Genomic DNA, 15,435 nt, shown 5'->3' with positions numbered 1-15,435 from the left:
CTTGCATTTAAGCACTATTTTAGATATATTAAACACAAGTTTAATTAGATAAATTGCTTGAACAAAATCCTGTCTTAAGAGTAATTATGAAAGCATTTCCTTTGTGAACACTTTAATCTATTCTTAACTGCTTTGTCAGATCAGTAACAAAACTTTATACTAACTCAAAGCAAAATACACAATACATCCCAGCATGTCAACCTGAGCTGCTTCACATCTTTATCTTTTACTAGGGCCAAAGCAGACCAAACATTTGTCCTGTTGACAAGTGTTTTCCAATTACAGATTGCTTGTATTTTGCACTTCCAGAGTAGCCTGCCTCCAATCCCAGCACTAGTCTACTCAAAACACCCTTACATACTGAAAGTTTAACAAAACTCCAGTTTCTCTGGACTGCATTTAAACAGCTGTGTTAAATGAGAATGCACCTTCAGCACCAAGAACAGCCCTATAAGTATGTACTCTCAGACTTACACTGCAGTAGTGTTTTGCCACTCACCATCATATCCTCCCAACACCAGCCAAGGAAATACAGGTCCACCAAACGTTCCTAAGCAGGGATCGTGAAGCAAGCTTGTATCATTCAGTGATGCTGGAGCCCTAAAGAGATCACCAACAGTAACTGTTACCTTCTGCATGACAGCTGAGGCACAGCACAAAACAGTAAAAAGTTGTTGTATTACAACTGAAAATCAAGACAAACAAGACAAGACTGCTAGTGGTACACTGCCCTTGTGCTACATTTGCTTACAATTTAAACACAATTTTAAAGGTGCCTGCCTTATAGCCTTTAAGACAATGAGTACCTTTTAACCAACTGAACTACAAACTAAAGAGAAAGCTTGGAAACCGATGTTCTATTCAGAATTCTTCAGAAACACTGAAAACATGTTTAAGGTAAACCAGAGCCAGCATTCACACCAAACCAAGCTGAACTGGCAACTTGATTAAAAACCATGCAATTGTACTGCTCACCGAACACAGTATAAGAAGTGAGTGTGGTAATCAGCATAGACAAAGAACTCATCCCCAACAGTGTGATCCAGAACAGAATGGCTGTTCTGAAAGTAGTTGAGTACGCTCAGGATAGTGCAGTTGTTGTTGTAGGGAGCAAGAGGAGCCAGGCAAATGTCCTTCAGCATTACAGTCTCATTGTCATAAGAAGCAGTTATGTTGACAATAGCATCCTGCAAATCCAGTACCTTAAAAAAAAACAAACCATAGTTTAAGAGCACCACAAGCACTCCCCTTGCAAGACACGACTTAAGTGCACACTATATTCTTGTGAGTTCCCAGAGACAGAGGGACATAGCCATAGAAGCACATTACAAAAACATTATTTCTCTGTTCATACTATAAACAGAGACTTATGTTGCAAGTGTCTCTCTAACAGAAAGGTTTTCAGCAAAAAGCTTTTATAGTAAAGCTATGATATTTAATAAGAATATCTAGTGACTGTTTTGATGGATACATAACATTGCAGGTGGAAGCCAACTCCATGTAGTTATACCTGTTAAGCAGGCTTAGATCTTTGCTCTTGGAAACTCCCAATTACCTGATGGAGAATATCTTTGGTAAGGGGAGGCCCAAAAGGTACATCTTCTCCTGATGGGTAAGGGGAGTAGGTGTCTGGGTGGCTCTTTGGTGCTTGAATAATAACTTGTTCAGTACGGAAGAAAGGTCCAAAGTGAGTGTCAAAGTACTCCTTCTCCTTGCGGGCTTGGCTGCTTGGGGCTGACCAGAGATCTACAGGATTTGTAGTTGCTTTAATATATACAAAGCCTGAGCAGCACATTGCAATGAAGACCACAGAGAAGAGAATAACAGGACGTGGATTTCTGACACAGAAAGCCCCCCATGATGTAAATGTCATCCTCAGGCCATTCTCAAACCTTTCACCAAGCCTTTCACCACAGGTAATGCTTCCTGCAAGAGCAAGAAAAATAGAAAATATCTGAGAAGTCAGTTAAGTAGCATTTTCTTGGAGTCCACTCAGAAATATGAAATTTTGTTGTTTGTAGGAAGCACCAGAAGCTATGTCTCCACTGACAGTCAGATTGTGGGACCAATCCCTGACTGAAGCCAAGGGGCAGAAAACAGCTTGTACCTATGTTGCCCCTTGTAATGTAAGGTTGTGTTTGACAGCAGCAGGTGTAGCAAATAAAGTTAAAATATAAATATGTAAACAATAAAACAAGCTACCCCAGCTGGTACACAAGTTACAGTACAGTTCTTTCCTAGCATGCTTTAAATGGATATATGGATAAGTCAAAACATGATCAAACTGAATTTAGTATCATGTATCCTACTCCTACAAAAAAGCTCTCCAGACCTTGCTTGGAGCTTAGCTAGATCCATGAGGGGTGTATCCAGGGCTTTCAGCATCCAGTAAAATAGGGGTAAGCACTACTCTAAAAGAAGAGAGATGCTGGTCAAAAGGCTGAAAGCCCCCTCAGAATGGACTATCAGCCTAACAAAGCTAAAACTCCAGAGCCCATCCATAGGAAATGGATGCACTTAATTGAGTTTGTAATAAACCTGTTACTATTACCGAAGACATACCATTGTCACGGTGGGAATTCACAGAAAAGGCTACGTTGCTGTCAATTGGGGTGTACTCCGAGACAAAGTGCCGCCTCCTGCAAGGCAAGAAGCTGTGTTATCCTGCTTGTCCAAAAAGGCATCTCTACTGTTTGTACAACAGTCTCCAGGTTTGTGATCTTTTGGAACACCATGTCAGCTATCTTAAAAAAATTTTTCAGCTTACATCAAGCACAGATTATTTATGCACATTTAGAAGATCACTAGCGTTAACAGCACAGAGAATTTAGTTAAATTGATTCTAAGTTGATATTTGCAGGAGATTTTTACATTAGAAATATGAACCAGGCATCTCAAACACTTCATTTCATGATGCCCACTAAGGTAAGGCTGCTGAACATATCAAATTGTCATACCCACTATCCTTTTTCAAGCAGACTTAATTCTTATTATAGAGGAATTTTAGTTTTCTGGTTATAACTGAACAACCATAGAATCAGAGTGGTTTAGGTTGGAAGCAAATCTTAAAGATCATCTAATTCCAACACCCCTGCCACGAACAGGGACACCTTCATTAGATCACTTCACTTACAGCCCATTGAGTCTGGCCTTGAACACCTCCATAACCAGGAAGTGCACGACCTCTTCCACTGTTTCAATACCCTTATAGTACAGAATTTGTTTTTAACATCTAACCCACATCTACTCTCCCTCAGCTTAAGACCATTGCCCCTTGTCCTGTCATTACGTGTAAGAAGTCCCTCTCCAGCTCTCTTGTAGCCCCCCTTTAGGTACTGGACGGTGCTGTAAGGAATTCCTAGAGCCTTTTCTTCTCCAGGCGGAACAGCCCTAACTCTCTTAGCCTGTCTTCATAGGAGAGATGCTCCAGCCATGTGATCAAGGCTGATATGCTATAATTACCAAAAGCTCAACTTTCATTTAGTTGTTTTTTTCAAAGTAGGAGACTAGGAAAAAGTATTTATTATTTAATTTGCAATAGGCCAGTGACTGTTATGAATATATGTTTTCCCAGACTCTGCACACTTAGTTATGGAAGTTGAAGAATAGCGTACATGATTCTGTAGCTAGGAATGCTATGACATGTGTGCATCAACTAAACCAATTTCTGCAATCACTTTCTACCAGGTGGTTTTAGCTGTTAGAATATTTTTTGTAAGTATATGTGGTATCTGCTACAGAACATGACTTTTAGCTGGCTGAAGTTGTCAAGACAAACATCTGACCAGTGCAAAGAAGTTCTCAGGGATAACAAGTGACTTGCAGAACTCAGCGTTTTGAATGCTTTACCTGTAACACCAGACTCCAAAAACAAGTGCAAAAAATATGAGTAGAAAGCCCATGTATGAGATCCACATGATGACATATACAGCATCCAAACCAAACAATAGCCAAGGAGGAGGCAATGGAGGGGGTTGAGGTTTTGGACCACAGACAATGGAACAGTCCTGACAGCTGCATGGTCCTGTTGAATCATCCATGGACTCATTACAGCCTTTGGTAGCGTTATTCATAGGGTTCATTCCATGGACAGGAACATCTATGACAAATCACAAGTTGCACAGCCAGTTTACTACCAGACCTTCCCAGTTAGGTGAGTTAACCCTTTTTATGAAAGCCCACAGCCCCTGTGTAGAGCAGCATTTCTTGGTCTTGCAGATGAAGAATCCACTGCCTTTTCCACAGCAGGTACCAATTATTTACAGTTGTCTAATAATTAAATGACGGGTCAAGTCTGTAACACTTTGGTCTGTAGAAGTAATAAGGACATACTTCTATCATCCCAGCAATGATTTGTCATCCCTCTTATCAATTCAGATTGTGAAATGCGTAGCAATTTCCTGTTAATGAAATCCTCCAGGATGAGGGTACTGCCCATTTCCCAAGGAATACAAGAGTTACCTAGGCTCAGGCTATCACAGAGTTTTAGAAATTTGTACAGTAAGAAGCTGTATAGAAAAAAAACCCAAAGTATGGTTTCCAAGCAGAAATATCACAGAGTTTTAGAAATTTGTACAGTAAGAAGCTGTATAGAAAAAAACCCCAAAGTATGGTTTCCAAGTAGAAATAAAAAAAAAAAAAAAAAAGGGAAGTTAATCTCACATTGCTTTGAAAGCCTCTGACTGCAGACTTTCATTGCTGGACAGTTGTTTAACAATCAATGCTCTAGCCACAGCACCCAGCCTTCAAAAGGAGTTTCAAAGGCAAGGACTATTCAGTTTCTTACCTGAAAAGATTGGAATTATGCTGAAAGGAGTTTGTCCATTGTCTTTACTAAACATGTACTCAATCCAGTTGGTTGCATTGCAGTCCTTGACATCCTTCCCACACAGCAACCCTAGTGCTTTAACATTGCTTGATGGAGCCTCCACATCTTTGCAGGCATTGTACATTGCTGGGAAGAGTCATTAATCCAATGTTGTAATTTGAGTAAGCATTCCAAATGTTTCCAATATTACAGACTCCCCAAGTTCCAAGAACATCCTTACCGTTTTCATGTAGAAACATCTCAGGATAGTGAACTAATGCTTTTGGTTGTATTTATAGTATTCAAGGTTGCAATGCTTTGTTAAGGCTACCTTGCTCTGAGAAAGCCACTCAAATCTGCATTATGTTAGAACCTACTTTTCTGCTTGACAGAAACATTACCTAATGTTTTCAGGGAAAGCTATGAAAAGCATTTAAAGTACTTTCAACTTGTAGGCTGTATATGACTTTCAAGTCTCAATTTTATTAAAGTTTACTGCAAAAAGCATAAAAAGACTGAATTAATGCTTTAAACTTGCTACAAAATCAAAATACAACCCAAATGTATTGTTCTCTAAAAACATCTGATTTGACAAAGGACTAGACAGTCCATTTCAAGACTGAGTACCTTTAGAGAACCATCATAGTACACTGTGTACAAACTCTACTATCATGCTTGCCAGACTGTTTCAGTATCAGGAAGACTTTGGACATTCAATACTTGGCAGCAACTTTTTTTTTCTGAAGTTGTAGCCATCAGGGTTATCAGCTATTAACTGTTTGTATAGATGTTCATCCTCAGCTGAACCTTTAAAACATCGTTATTTAACAGTGTCAGTGTAATGTCCACTGCCCAGGCAGAAGTTAAGTGTTCCATAAGTTTTAAGGGGGACCTACTGTCACTACGTGATGACTCAAACTTCAAAAAGACAGAATTTGAGGGGGAAACATCTCTTTGACTTTCTGAAAAAGCACTGGTCTTGTTACCTGGACAAAAACCAAGGTAAATTAACAAAGTGTTTACTCACCATTTGCAAATCGATCTCCAATGAAGTACTGCAGCTCTGTAATGCTACTTTTGTTCTCTTTTAAAATGGGATCATAGTAAGGTATGGTGCTTGTAACATTCAAAAAGTCAGCCTGATGTGGACTACAAGTCAGTTCACAGAAGAGGTTTATCAAGTTGTAAAAACACGATGGACATCTGGAAGGAAAGCCAATTGGTAGAAAAGCCAATGAACAGCAATCAGATTAAGAGGTAAAGGTGCTATGTAGGTCAAGTCATATATGCCTTGCAAAAATAAACATTCTGCTCAGAGCAACAGAATATTTAAATTCTGTAAGATTTTAATCAGCAATACAGCAATTGATGCTACAGATAAACAACTTTAAGCACCATAAATTGCTAATAAAATTGCCTGCCTCAAATCGCAGATTCAAACAATTCTACTAGAATTTGAAGAAAAATTTAACTGTTGCTAGTAGAAAGACTTCTTAGACTTCTTAATGTCTTAGAACAAGACCAAATGCTACTTTGTCACCCCCTTCTGCAGGTTTCATTAGATAAAAGTAGCTAGATAAGCTAAGGGAATGTTTATTCTTACCAGCTAAGTCAATCCAGACTGCAAGCAGTTGTTTCATGACATTACAGCCTGCTGCTATGGATAAAGTCACTCCAGCAGCTGACTCCAATAATCCTTTAAATGAAATTACCAATTTTTCTCTTTTTCTACAGTCTACTTGAAGACAAGTGCTTTGTTATTCTGTTATAAAATTAGTTGCTTTGCCATTTATTAGCATACCTGGAGAGAAACTGCAGAGGCAGCTGCAAGTTATTTTTCAAAGTCTGAAGCTGATGAACATCACAGCAAGTGCTAACATTGCCAAAGAATAAACCTGGACAGAGTTCCTTAACAAAAAAACAAAAAACAAACAACACTGAGATCAAGAGGAAAGGAAGAAAAAGCATGTTTAAGGTTTCAGAACTCATTAAAATCATGGGCTCTGAGTCAGCATATTTCAGAACACAGTAGCTGTTGCTGTGGGAGACGCATAGGAGAAAAACAGTCCAGCAAACAAGATTTTTGTTTAGAGACTGCAGAGAAGGATCACTTTTTTCACTTCTTTTATTCAAGGCAGCACTTCCTTTTGAAAAGCTCCTTCAGATGATCTTTAGTCACCAGGGTCTATATATAGAATGATAATGGCATTTGAGAGCCTATTGGTAAGAGGACAACACATGTTTATCCAAGCTGAAAGTATTCCTGCAGCTTATCCTCTAGTACTCCTTCTGGATAGTATCAGATTTTGAAGTCTCAGAAGGCAAGACACTAACCATAAAACCACTGATTACCTGGAAGAGCTGCTTCACGTTCAGTTTGTAGAAGAGACAAATGCATTTAACACATGTATAACTGATAGTAACATGCAAGAACTGTACATTAAGTCTTCAGAAACAATAGAGAACAGCAGTTAGCTCAACTACATATTTAATGAAGTCACTCCTGTCACCAGTCTAACCATTGCTTAACTCTGTAGTTATTTCACTCTTTAAAGCTTTGAACTATCAGATACCAGAAGGCAAATCTGGCAATATGCTGTGTTGTGCATGAAAAAGATAAACTCTATTTTGACTATGGTTTCATTCATTTGGGCAGCTGAAGCCGAAGTAAGGAAATACAGTCTCACACTAGGCACAGCTAATTTTGTCCAAATTTGCTCCATTTGAACAAGTTTCAGTTAGCACCTTCTTTTATCAGGAATGATCATCTGAAGGAAAATAGTTTAGTCTTGTCCTTTAGAGATCAGAAGGGCATAACTGTGGAAAACAGGGCATAACATTTTGGGAAAGTCTTCAAAAAAGCCATCTGAATAAAGAGTAGTCAAACCAGTGAGGAAAATATGCAAGAAAGTGAACAAATCCTATATTTAAGGTTTTGTCTGTGACAGCCTCTAATCACATTTTGATGACTTCTCATACCTCTGAAAAGAAACGAAGGTAAATTATCTTAACCCCGTTGGACCTAAGAAATCAGAGATAATCTGTCTACTTTCTCATCAGGTTAGGATGAGACGTCATAGCACAGGTCTAAAAGAACCCAGTACAGACTTCTGCTGTTAGAGATTTATTTTTTTAGCAGCAAACCTCCAAGAGAAGCTCACCTGCATTAAGTCATAGCCATCTTCTGGTAGTGCTATGGGTGGCCCATCATAAGCACAGTTGTACCTCTTGTCTCCAGACGCAACTCCACATTCTCCATACCAGACGCACATTTGTGAAAGTACCTAATCAACAAAATAAGTGATTAACTGCAAGGAATAGTTGCCAAATATCTCAGCTATTGTAGAATTCATGTGCTACTACTCCAAAAGCCATTTGCAGTCCAGATCTGATAACTTCCTGCTAATTAAAACATCAGTGTATACTACATAAAGCACCCATTAACAAAAGTGGGTGTTTTTGACAGGGTGCACATCACCACTGATCTTCAGCTCAGCTCCCCACCTTTCCTTGATCATTACAGAAACAGGAGGTGCACAACCTACACTTAGGATCAAGTATAAGAGTTACTTAAGAAGAACCTAAATCAATGCCTGAAAAACATCTTCAAGTACAAAGTGATTTAGAAAATAATTTGTTCATGCAAGACAACAAAATATTTTTGGGTTAAACTGTCACATTAGAGCACGAGTCAGTGCACATGAAGAGAAACTCATTGCTTATGTGCAATTTCACTTCCTCCTGCCACCTTCTGATCCTTCCTGAAAACTCATTAGAATGAGATTGAAGAAATACCAGCACAGAGAAGATTCTGAAACAGAACTTCATAGCTCTGCATCTGCCATACATATGTTGTCACAATCTCAAAGGATGCCCTCCATCACCACTTTCAAACCTAAGCATGGAACATTTAAATGGGATTACAGTGCTAAGAAAAAAAAAAAAAAAGAATTTTAAAGATGCTTTAATTTAAGGGACTATTGAAAATTCAGAAATTTGTTCTTTATTATGTGTATAAAAGAAATTGAAAAAGGGCAGTGGCACCTTGAAAGCCTTTTATTCTTGTTCAGTGGTACTGACACTAAAACATGTGAGATACTAAGCCAAAATATTTATTCTGAAAATTAAAGCATTTAATGCAATAACAAGTTATTTACAGCAAAAGCTTTAATTCAGCTCCAAAGTTTTCCTACCACCTGGGCTGAAAGCAGACTGCACAAACATTTACTACACTTCTGTCAGCTCTGATCAGGAGTTTGCTTAGTATAGTTTGAGAGATAACTGACCTATTTTGATCTCCTGAACAACCTTGACTTAGCATTTTAGAGACACCATATTTTGTTGCTGCAAGGACAGACTGCTGTGCTTTGTGCTTGACCATGAATAGTATTGTTTACCAACCAGAGAGGCCCCTGAAAGGCTGTCCTGACACTACCCAAGAGCTACCCAGAAACACAGTGCCTCCATAACATCCATTTTTGTGCTGAACAACACTGACAGTTCTTCAAAAAGTACATCAGTAGTTGCTTGTTTATCAGGGACAATAACCATCATTAATTTACCCAACCCAAGACTTGTTTCCTCTTTCCTCTAACCAGGGCAACATAGGCCAAAGTTACTCACTGTAAGCCAGGTCTAAGTCAGTTTAAGTGCCACTCATCCAGATCACCATTTCATTTGTCTATTCTAGCTCATCTTCTAGTTAAACCCACAACCAGCTGTTAAGTATTACCATATCAGGGACAATAACCATCATTAATTTACCCAACCCAAGACTTGTTTCCTCTTTCCTCTAACCAGGGCAACATAGGCCAATTCAAAGTTACTCACTGTAAGCCAGGTCTAAAAGTCAGTTTAAGTGCCACTCATCTAGATCACCATTTCATTTGTCTATTCTAGCACATCTTCTAGTTAAACCCACAACCAGTTGTTAAGCATTACCACGTTCTATGATACAAGCTGGAAAACACCCTTTAAGATTGCACTTATAAACACTGAATGTTTAACACCAGTACAAGACAAAAAGTCAAACTTCCATAACTTGTAGACTATTTCTCAAAACCCCATTGTAAATTTGTTCATGCATCAAGTATAATCTAAGAAGTTAATACTACTGTGATGCAAATTTAGAAGTCATCATCTTCAACTCTTCTTCCTCACACCTATACGCCCCAGTTTTAACAGCAAACAATCTACCAACAGTGACAATGGTTCTGCTGTTTGTACCACCATCAGAAGTGAACTGTCTCTTCAAGAGGAAGCACAGATTCACTACTATTCTTGCAAAAGGGCAAGGAATTTGGGGCTGCTTTGCAATGCCCGTGAGAAAAGGACTAGTTATTTCTTCAGTATCAGGCTGGCTTCTGTATTTAGTCTAGAATAGTTTGTAAGCATCCTTTCTAAAAAACACTTTCTGTGCTTCATTACATCTTGTTATCTAACACCTTTTATTTTTTAAAAACACACAAATTCATCAACTTACTCTTTAGAGAAAGACTTTTTTCTTCCAGACTGGAATGTGTGGGAAACCTGGTAATGCAGTTAACAGTTACAAAAAAACTTATCAGGGCACCTCTTGCCCAGAAAAGCTTGAGTAAATTTCAGTTACCACATCAGTCTGACTGATAGTTCAATTGTTTTAAAAACATGATCTGTGTTTCAAGGTAGCAATTCCTTGGCTATAGCTACATGGATACAAAACAATCTGTCTTATGTCTTACGTTTATAAATTTACCTAGAAGACTTTCTGTCATCATTTTCAGGACAGAACATAAAACAACTTACTTGCACATGACACTTGGTAATGTACCAAAAGGTATTCAGCTAAACACAAAAGACAAATAAAGCAACACAAAGTTTGGCCTAATATTAGTTTACATTTGAATTTGGATAAAGAATTTCAAATCACATTTCTGAAGTTCCACAGCAACAAAACATACAATGGAAAAAACAATGTTTGCCACTCAAACTTTCAGCCTGTTTAAGAAAAGCTGAACAGATGAGCTGCTTTAAACTATTAGAAGAGCAGTTGGGCCTAGAACTGCAGGTCTGAAGACTCTCTTTCAGTATTAACACCAAGAATGCAGTTTCAGAAACAGCTTAAGAGTTCACATTTATGCCATTACCTAGCAGGATTTCACTAATAAAAGTGTACATTTGTCCCCTGAACCAGTAAGCTTTGGGGATGCTTGATTTACAGTGGTTGAACCAAGTTAATAAGCCTAAAAACCACCAAATCATTATTCATAGATAGGCTGAACTGAACAGCACAGCTTTTGAACATTAACAAGTTAATAGCCTGCTTACCATTGAGTCAGCACCAAAATACAGGAGAGGACTGGCCTCCTATGGCTGAGGAAGCATTCACGGAGACAAATAACTATGTAACTACTCCACTACCACAGATAAAACAGAGCTGACAGTTCTTTCCTCTGAAAAGCCTCCAGTAAAAGCTAGATTAAGTTAGAGAGTAAGTAAGACAAGCACTTTGCTCTTTCCATTCTTTCAGAAGAATGCTATGAGGGTAGGGTGAGATAGGGATGACTAAGTGTGGCTGTAAATAAGTCATGGTTAAAAAAGCTGCCGCTTGCAGAGTCAGACTTTTAGGTCAGACAATTGCTCACCTGGGTATTAAGCTTCTTAAGTGGGTGAAAGCCTAAACCCAAAAGTAACAGACAAATGCTATGTTGAACCCAACTGCCTTCTAAACAAGGCAAAATACTTAAAATACTTCATAAGTAACACAGGGCTAGTTCATGGTTTGGGGGTTTTTTCTGTATGTTTTCCTTTTAAGATCATGTGACTAAGTACTTCACATATTAAAATGGGACTTTCCTAAGTATTTCATAAAGCAACAGCAACATAACCTTAGATAAAGGCTGTTCCTTCCTGCCTCAAGCATATCTTAGAAACCACTTGTCAGTACACCAACCCTCAGTACATCCTCAAGAGCTCAGAAAACTGTATTCCTATTTCTGGCAGGCTTAGTCTGTTTGAAGAGAAATTTCACCTCAAGCCGAGACTCTAGGAGCCCTTATGAAGAACTTGCACATGAGCAAGTATGGGCATTCTACAAAAGTTCTGTTAAGAGTTTTCTGGTTCCCAAGCATTATCATTCATTTGTAATAGAACCAGTGTTCCAACAGATCATAAACACATTTAATTCAGCCCATGTTTCTTCAACTGCAGGTTGAAACAAACAGATACATTTTGATGTTTCCAGCAGCATTCACCACGACCAATGAATACATAGCTGTTAAGGAGACAAAGAACAATGCTGATGCTGTACACAGAAACAGCAACTGTTTGTGGTGTTACAAATACCAGATGACAAGTGAACACTGATTCTTCAAACTAGGATTACTAATGTATGGAAAAGGCAAGAGCATCAGACACAGCTGTTTCCCTTTCCTTCATCTAGGATGATGCATCTGGGATCTTGCAGGGCAAAAAGATCAATCCAGGAAAGAGCACACTCTTACTCTGCATCCCTTAATATCTGCTATTGCCAGCTAGGTTGAGTTCTAAGGAAACACTACACCACTCTTAATAAATGGGTGGTGTAGGGGTGAAGACTGGTTTATGGAAACAGGTGACCAGGTTCAAATTCAGAGATCTGCCCCAGAAGTTGCGTATTACCACACGATCCTTCCTGTGGGGGAAAGAGGTGCATGGACTAAAGGAAACTTTACAGGTTTAGTCCTTATTCTTTGTCTCTTTCAGTAACTTTTTCAGAGCCATGCCTTATCTGCCAAGCTCCTCCTGTTCCTTTGCTCACCAGCCTGTTTCCTTTCAGATGGAAAAATCATTACTACTCCTGGTCAGGCAAAGTAAGCCACAGTTCTGGAGTTACCCAAGAGCATTTCAGACGCCTCAGTAAAGTCAAGTAGGAAGAGAAAGCTGCAATAACAGTAATAATTCTGTATCTGTGGGGACAAGCTGATGTTACCTGCAAGGATGCATGCCTGATCAGGAACGGCAGGGCCCCCAGCTAGCACCTGTCTGCAGCTCTGATGTCCTGCAGGTTAATAATAACAATACTGCACAACACCTGGATTGTTTTGGCTACTGCCCAGCTAAGTACGACTCAGTTCTACCAGACACTCCCTTCAGCCATCTCTCTCCTTCTAAGGCAGCTTCCCCAGCTTCCATCCCGAAAGGCTGAACAAGTCACTCCTGATTTTCCAGGAAGTAATTTAGATGAAGTGGTTACTGTCTTGTTCTGGAGCTACACTGCCATCCCTGAAAATGAAACTGCTCCAAACAGACATTTCAGAACTTCATGTCCAAGGTCAGGTAGAACCACACTGCAGCCATTTAGCATGAGCAGAAGTTGTCATTAACACTTTCCCATGGGATTTCAGAAAATCAAATATAGCTTGGGATCCCAGCTGCTGATGGGAACCCTTATCCAGCCTTGATCAGCCAGTGATTTAATAGTTTGTGTTTTAGTACAATTATACAAAGATCAATTGCAATAGCGGCCATTAATCACATAAATACCATCTAGTGCATTAGAACATTCGTAAGAAAACAAAGTAGTAATGGATAGCTGGCAGAAATCTTGTACCATGCACTGCTTAGAGTGAAAGATACAGGCTGAACACTTCAAGTTCATTGTGAACACGCATGTAGTGGAAAGACTGTGAGCTGAAGTGCCACTCCAGTCCACCGACTGCTGCTTTGAAACAAAAACGACATATGGCACTTTGGATTACAAACATCACAACTGAAAGCACAAAACCATTACACCAGCAGTACACTTGAGAGAGAGAACAGTTTACCTCTACAATGCTTTCTTCAGCAAGCATCTCACACTAAACAGGCTCAGTCTAACTGAAGGACCAGCTTCTCTTTGAGAGATATCAAGGGTCCTCTTTGTGAAGTGTCAGGCTGTAAATAAGAGTTAATGGCAAAAATTCCCAATAAAACCAGATTCTGCCTTCTTACAGTACACAACTGAGACTTGCATGGTTAGAGTAATTTTGCAATGTTTTCTTCGAGGGACCACAAAGCCTCTACAAGGGTTCCCCTAAATATTTAGGGAACTTGTTTCAAGTTACTGTAGGTCAGTATCCTCCTGAAAAGGAAAGCATTCTGTCATTTCTTTACCAGCCTAGGACACACCTCATTGCCCCAAGATGATATCTCCCTCCAAAAAACATTACATAAAGGTGCACTGGTTGCCTGTGAAGTATCATTACTTACTCACCTGAAGATCACAAGTCACTACTAACAATCACCTTCTCCAGTGGTAATAGAAGAATGAATTCCTCATTTTATGTTCAAGCTCTTAAAGAAGTTTTTTTGAAGAGGGTATGAGAACAGCACATACACAAGATGATAAACTCCTATGTTTTGTAAGGGCTAATCATAAAACTTGACCTAGAAAGTATGTTTTCAACGTAGGTAGAGAGGGAAAGAAAGCCAACCACAAAGGCTTACAAGACACTCCTTGTTTCTCCAGAGGAATGTGGAGTATCCCGCTCCTATCCTGCAGTACAGCATAACAAAACAAGACTGAGAGGAGTGAATGTTTTACCATATTTTTTCCTAAAGCTCACAAAGAGTCCAACATACTCCAGCCCTCGATTTTAAGGAAATACGTAGTCTTACTACTGGCACATGAATAAACAACAGCTCTCACTCCGCACAGATCATTACTTCCAAGAAGCTGTCACCCAGCCCAAGTTACACGCCAAGCAAAGCGAACCAGACACCGACGACATCTGCAAGCCTCTGCCGAGCATGTGACTGCGTGGCCACTCACATGCACTGGGCATTGCATAACCGGGGCACGCCACGGGAGCGCGGCATCCCGGGGGCTGCCGCTGCCGGCTGCGGCCGCAGGGGACGGGGACGGGGCAGAGGCTGAAGTTCGCGGGCGCTTCCCGGCCGGCCTGCTGTGCCACCGGCTGACAGCTCGTCCCGACGGAGACCAGGGGCACGGGAAAATGGGGGCGAGCCCCAGCGGGGACGAGGAGGGGACATCCCGGTACCCCGCTTCAGCTTCGCGCCGGCCGAGCCCAGGGGCCTAAGCCGGGACACCGCCGCCTTTATCCAGCCCCGCCGGCTGGGACACCCCGGGCGCGGGATGCGCTGGGGACACCGCGGCTGCCCCCGCGCCAGGCAACACCCGCGGGACCCCGCTGCCCACCCGCCCTCCCTCTCCTGCCCACCCTGCCGGGAGGCCCGGCATTCCCCACCCCACGGACTCACCCGCACGGGCGACAGAAGCAGGAGGAGGACCAGGAACCCGAGGCCGCCTCGCCCGGGGCTGCCGTGAGGGGTCCCCATGGCGGCGCGGGCTGGAGCGCGGACGAGCGGCAGGCGCTGTGGGCAGCAGCACGGAGCAGCAGCGGATGGAAACAGGAGGAAGGCGGCGAGACAGCCGCGCCAGCGCAGTCTGGAAGGGCCGCTCTCGCCTAGCTGGGCGGAGCCGCCAGCCCCTTCGAGGAGAGGCCGAGGGCCGCCCCAGCGCCGCCGCCAACCGCGGCCGCCGGCCCGCCCCCGGCACCGCCTCACCGCGCTCGGCCGAAACAAGAACACCCTCCTCGATACCGCCTCCCCCGTCACCGCCCGCCCAGAAACACCGCCCCTGGCACCGCCTTTCCCGGCACCGCCCGCCC

At 41.3% G+C, this 15,435-nt stretch overlaps 1 protein-coding gene across 1 annotated transcript in view; it reads right to left on the bottom strand.

Annotated features, from left to right (window-relative positions):
* NPC1 (NPC intracellular cholesterol transporter 1) overlaps window positions 1–15,435 on the bottom strand; it is a 27,975-nt gene extending 12,540 nt beyond the window's left edge. Inside the window, exons 1-10 of the mRNA XM_039730086.1 lie at window positions 15,026–15,435; window positions 7,969–8,091; window positions 6,609–6,715; window positions 5,835–6,010; window positions 4,787–4,954; window positions 3,850–4,099; window positions 2,563–2,639; window positions 1,556–1,926; window positions 976–1,202; window positions 500–600 (exon numbers count right to left, since the gene is read on the bottom strand). Coding sequence (XP_039586020.1) covers window positions 500–600; window positions 976–1,202; window positions 1,556–1,926; window positions 2,563–2,639; window positions 3,850–4,099; window positions 4,787–4,954; window positions 5,835–6,010; window positions 6,609–6,715; window positions 7,969–8,091; window positions 15,026–15,103 — 1,678 coding nt within the window. The 5' untranslated portion in view covers window positions 15,104–15,435. The remainder of the gene's footprint in view (window positions 1–499; window positions 601–975; window positions 1,203–1,555; window positions 1,927–2,562; window positions 2,640–3,849; window positions 4,100–4,786; window positions 4,955–5,834; window positions 6,011–6,608; window positions 6,716–7,968; window positions 8,092–15,025) is intronic.

Source organism: Passer montanus, unplaced genomic scaffold (assembly GCF_014805655.1).
Source record: "Passer montanus isolate IOZ18808 unplaced genomic scaffold, ASM1480565v1 scaffold70, whole genome shotgun sequence".
NCBI classification, from domain to species: Eukaryota; Metazoa; Chordata; class Aves; order Passeriformes; family Passeridae; genus Passer; species Passer montanus.
This window is presented reverse-complemented; position numbering and strand designations above follow the sequence as displayed.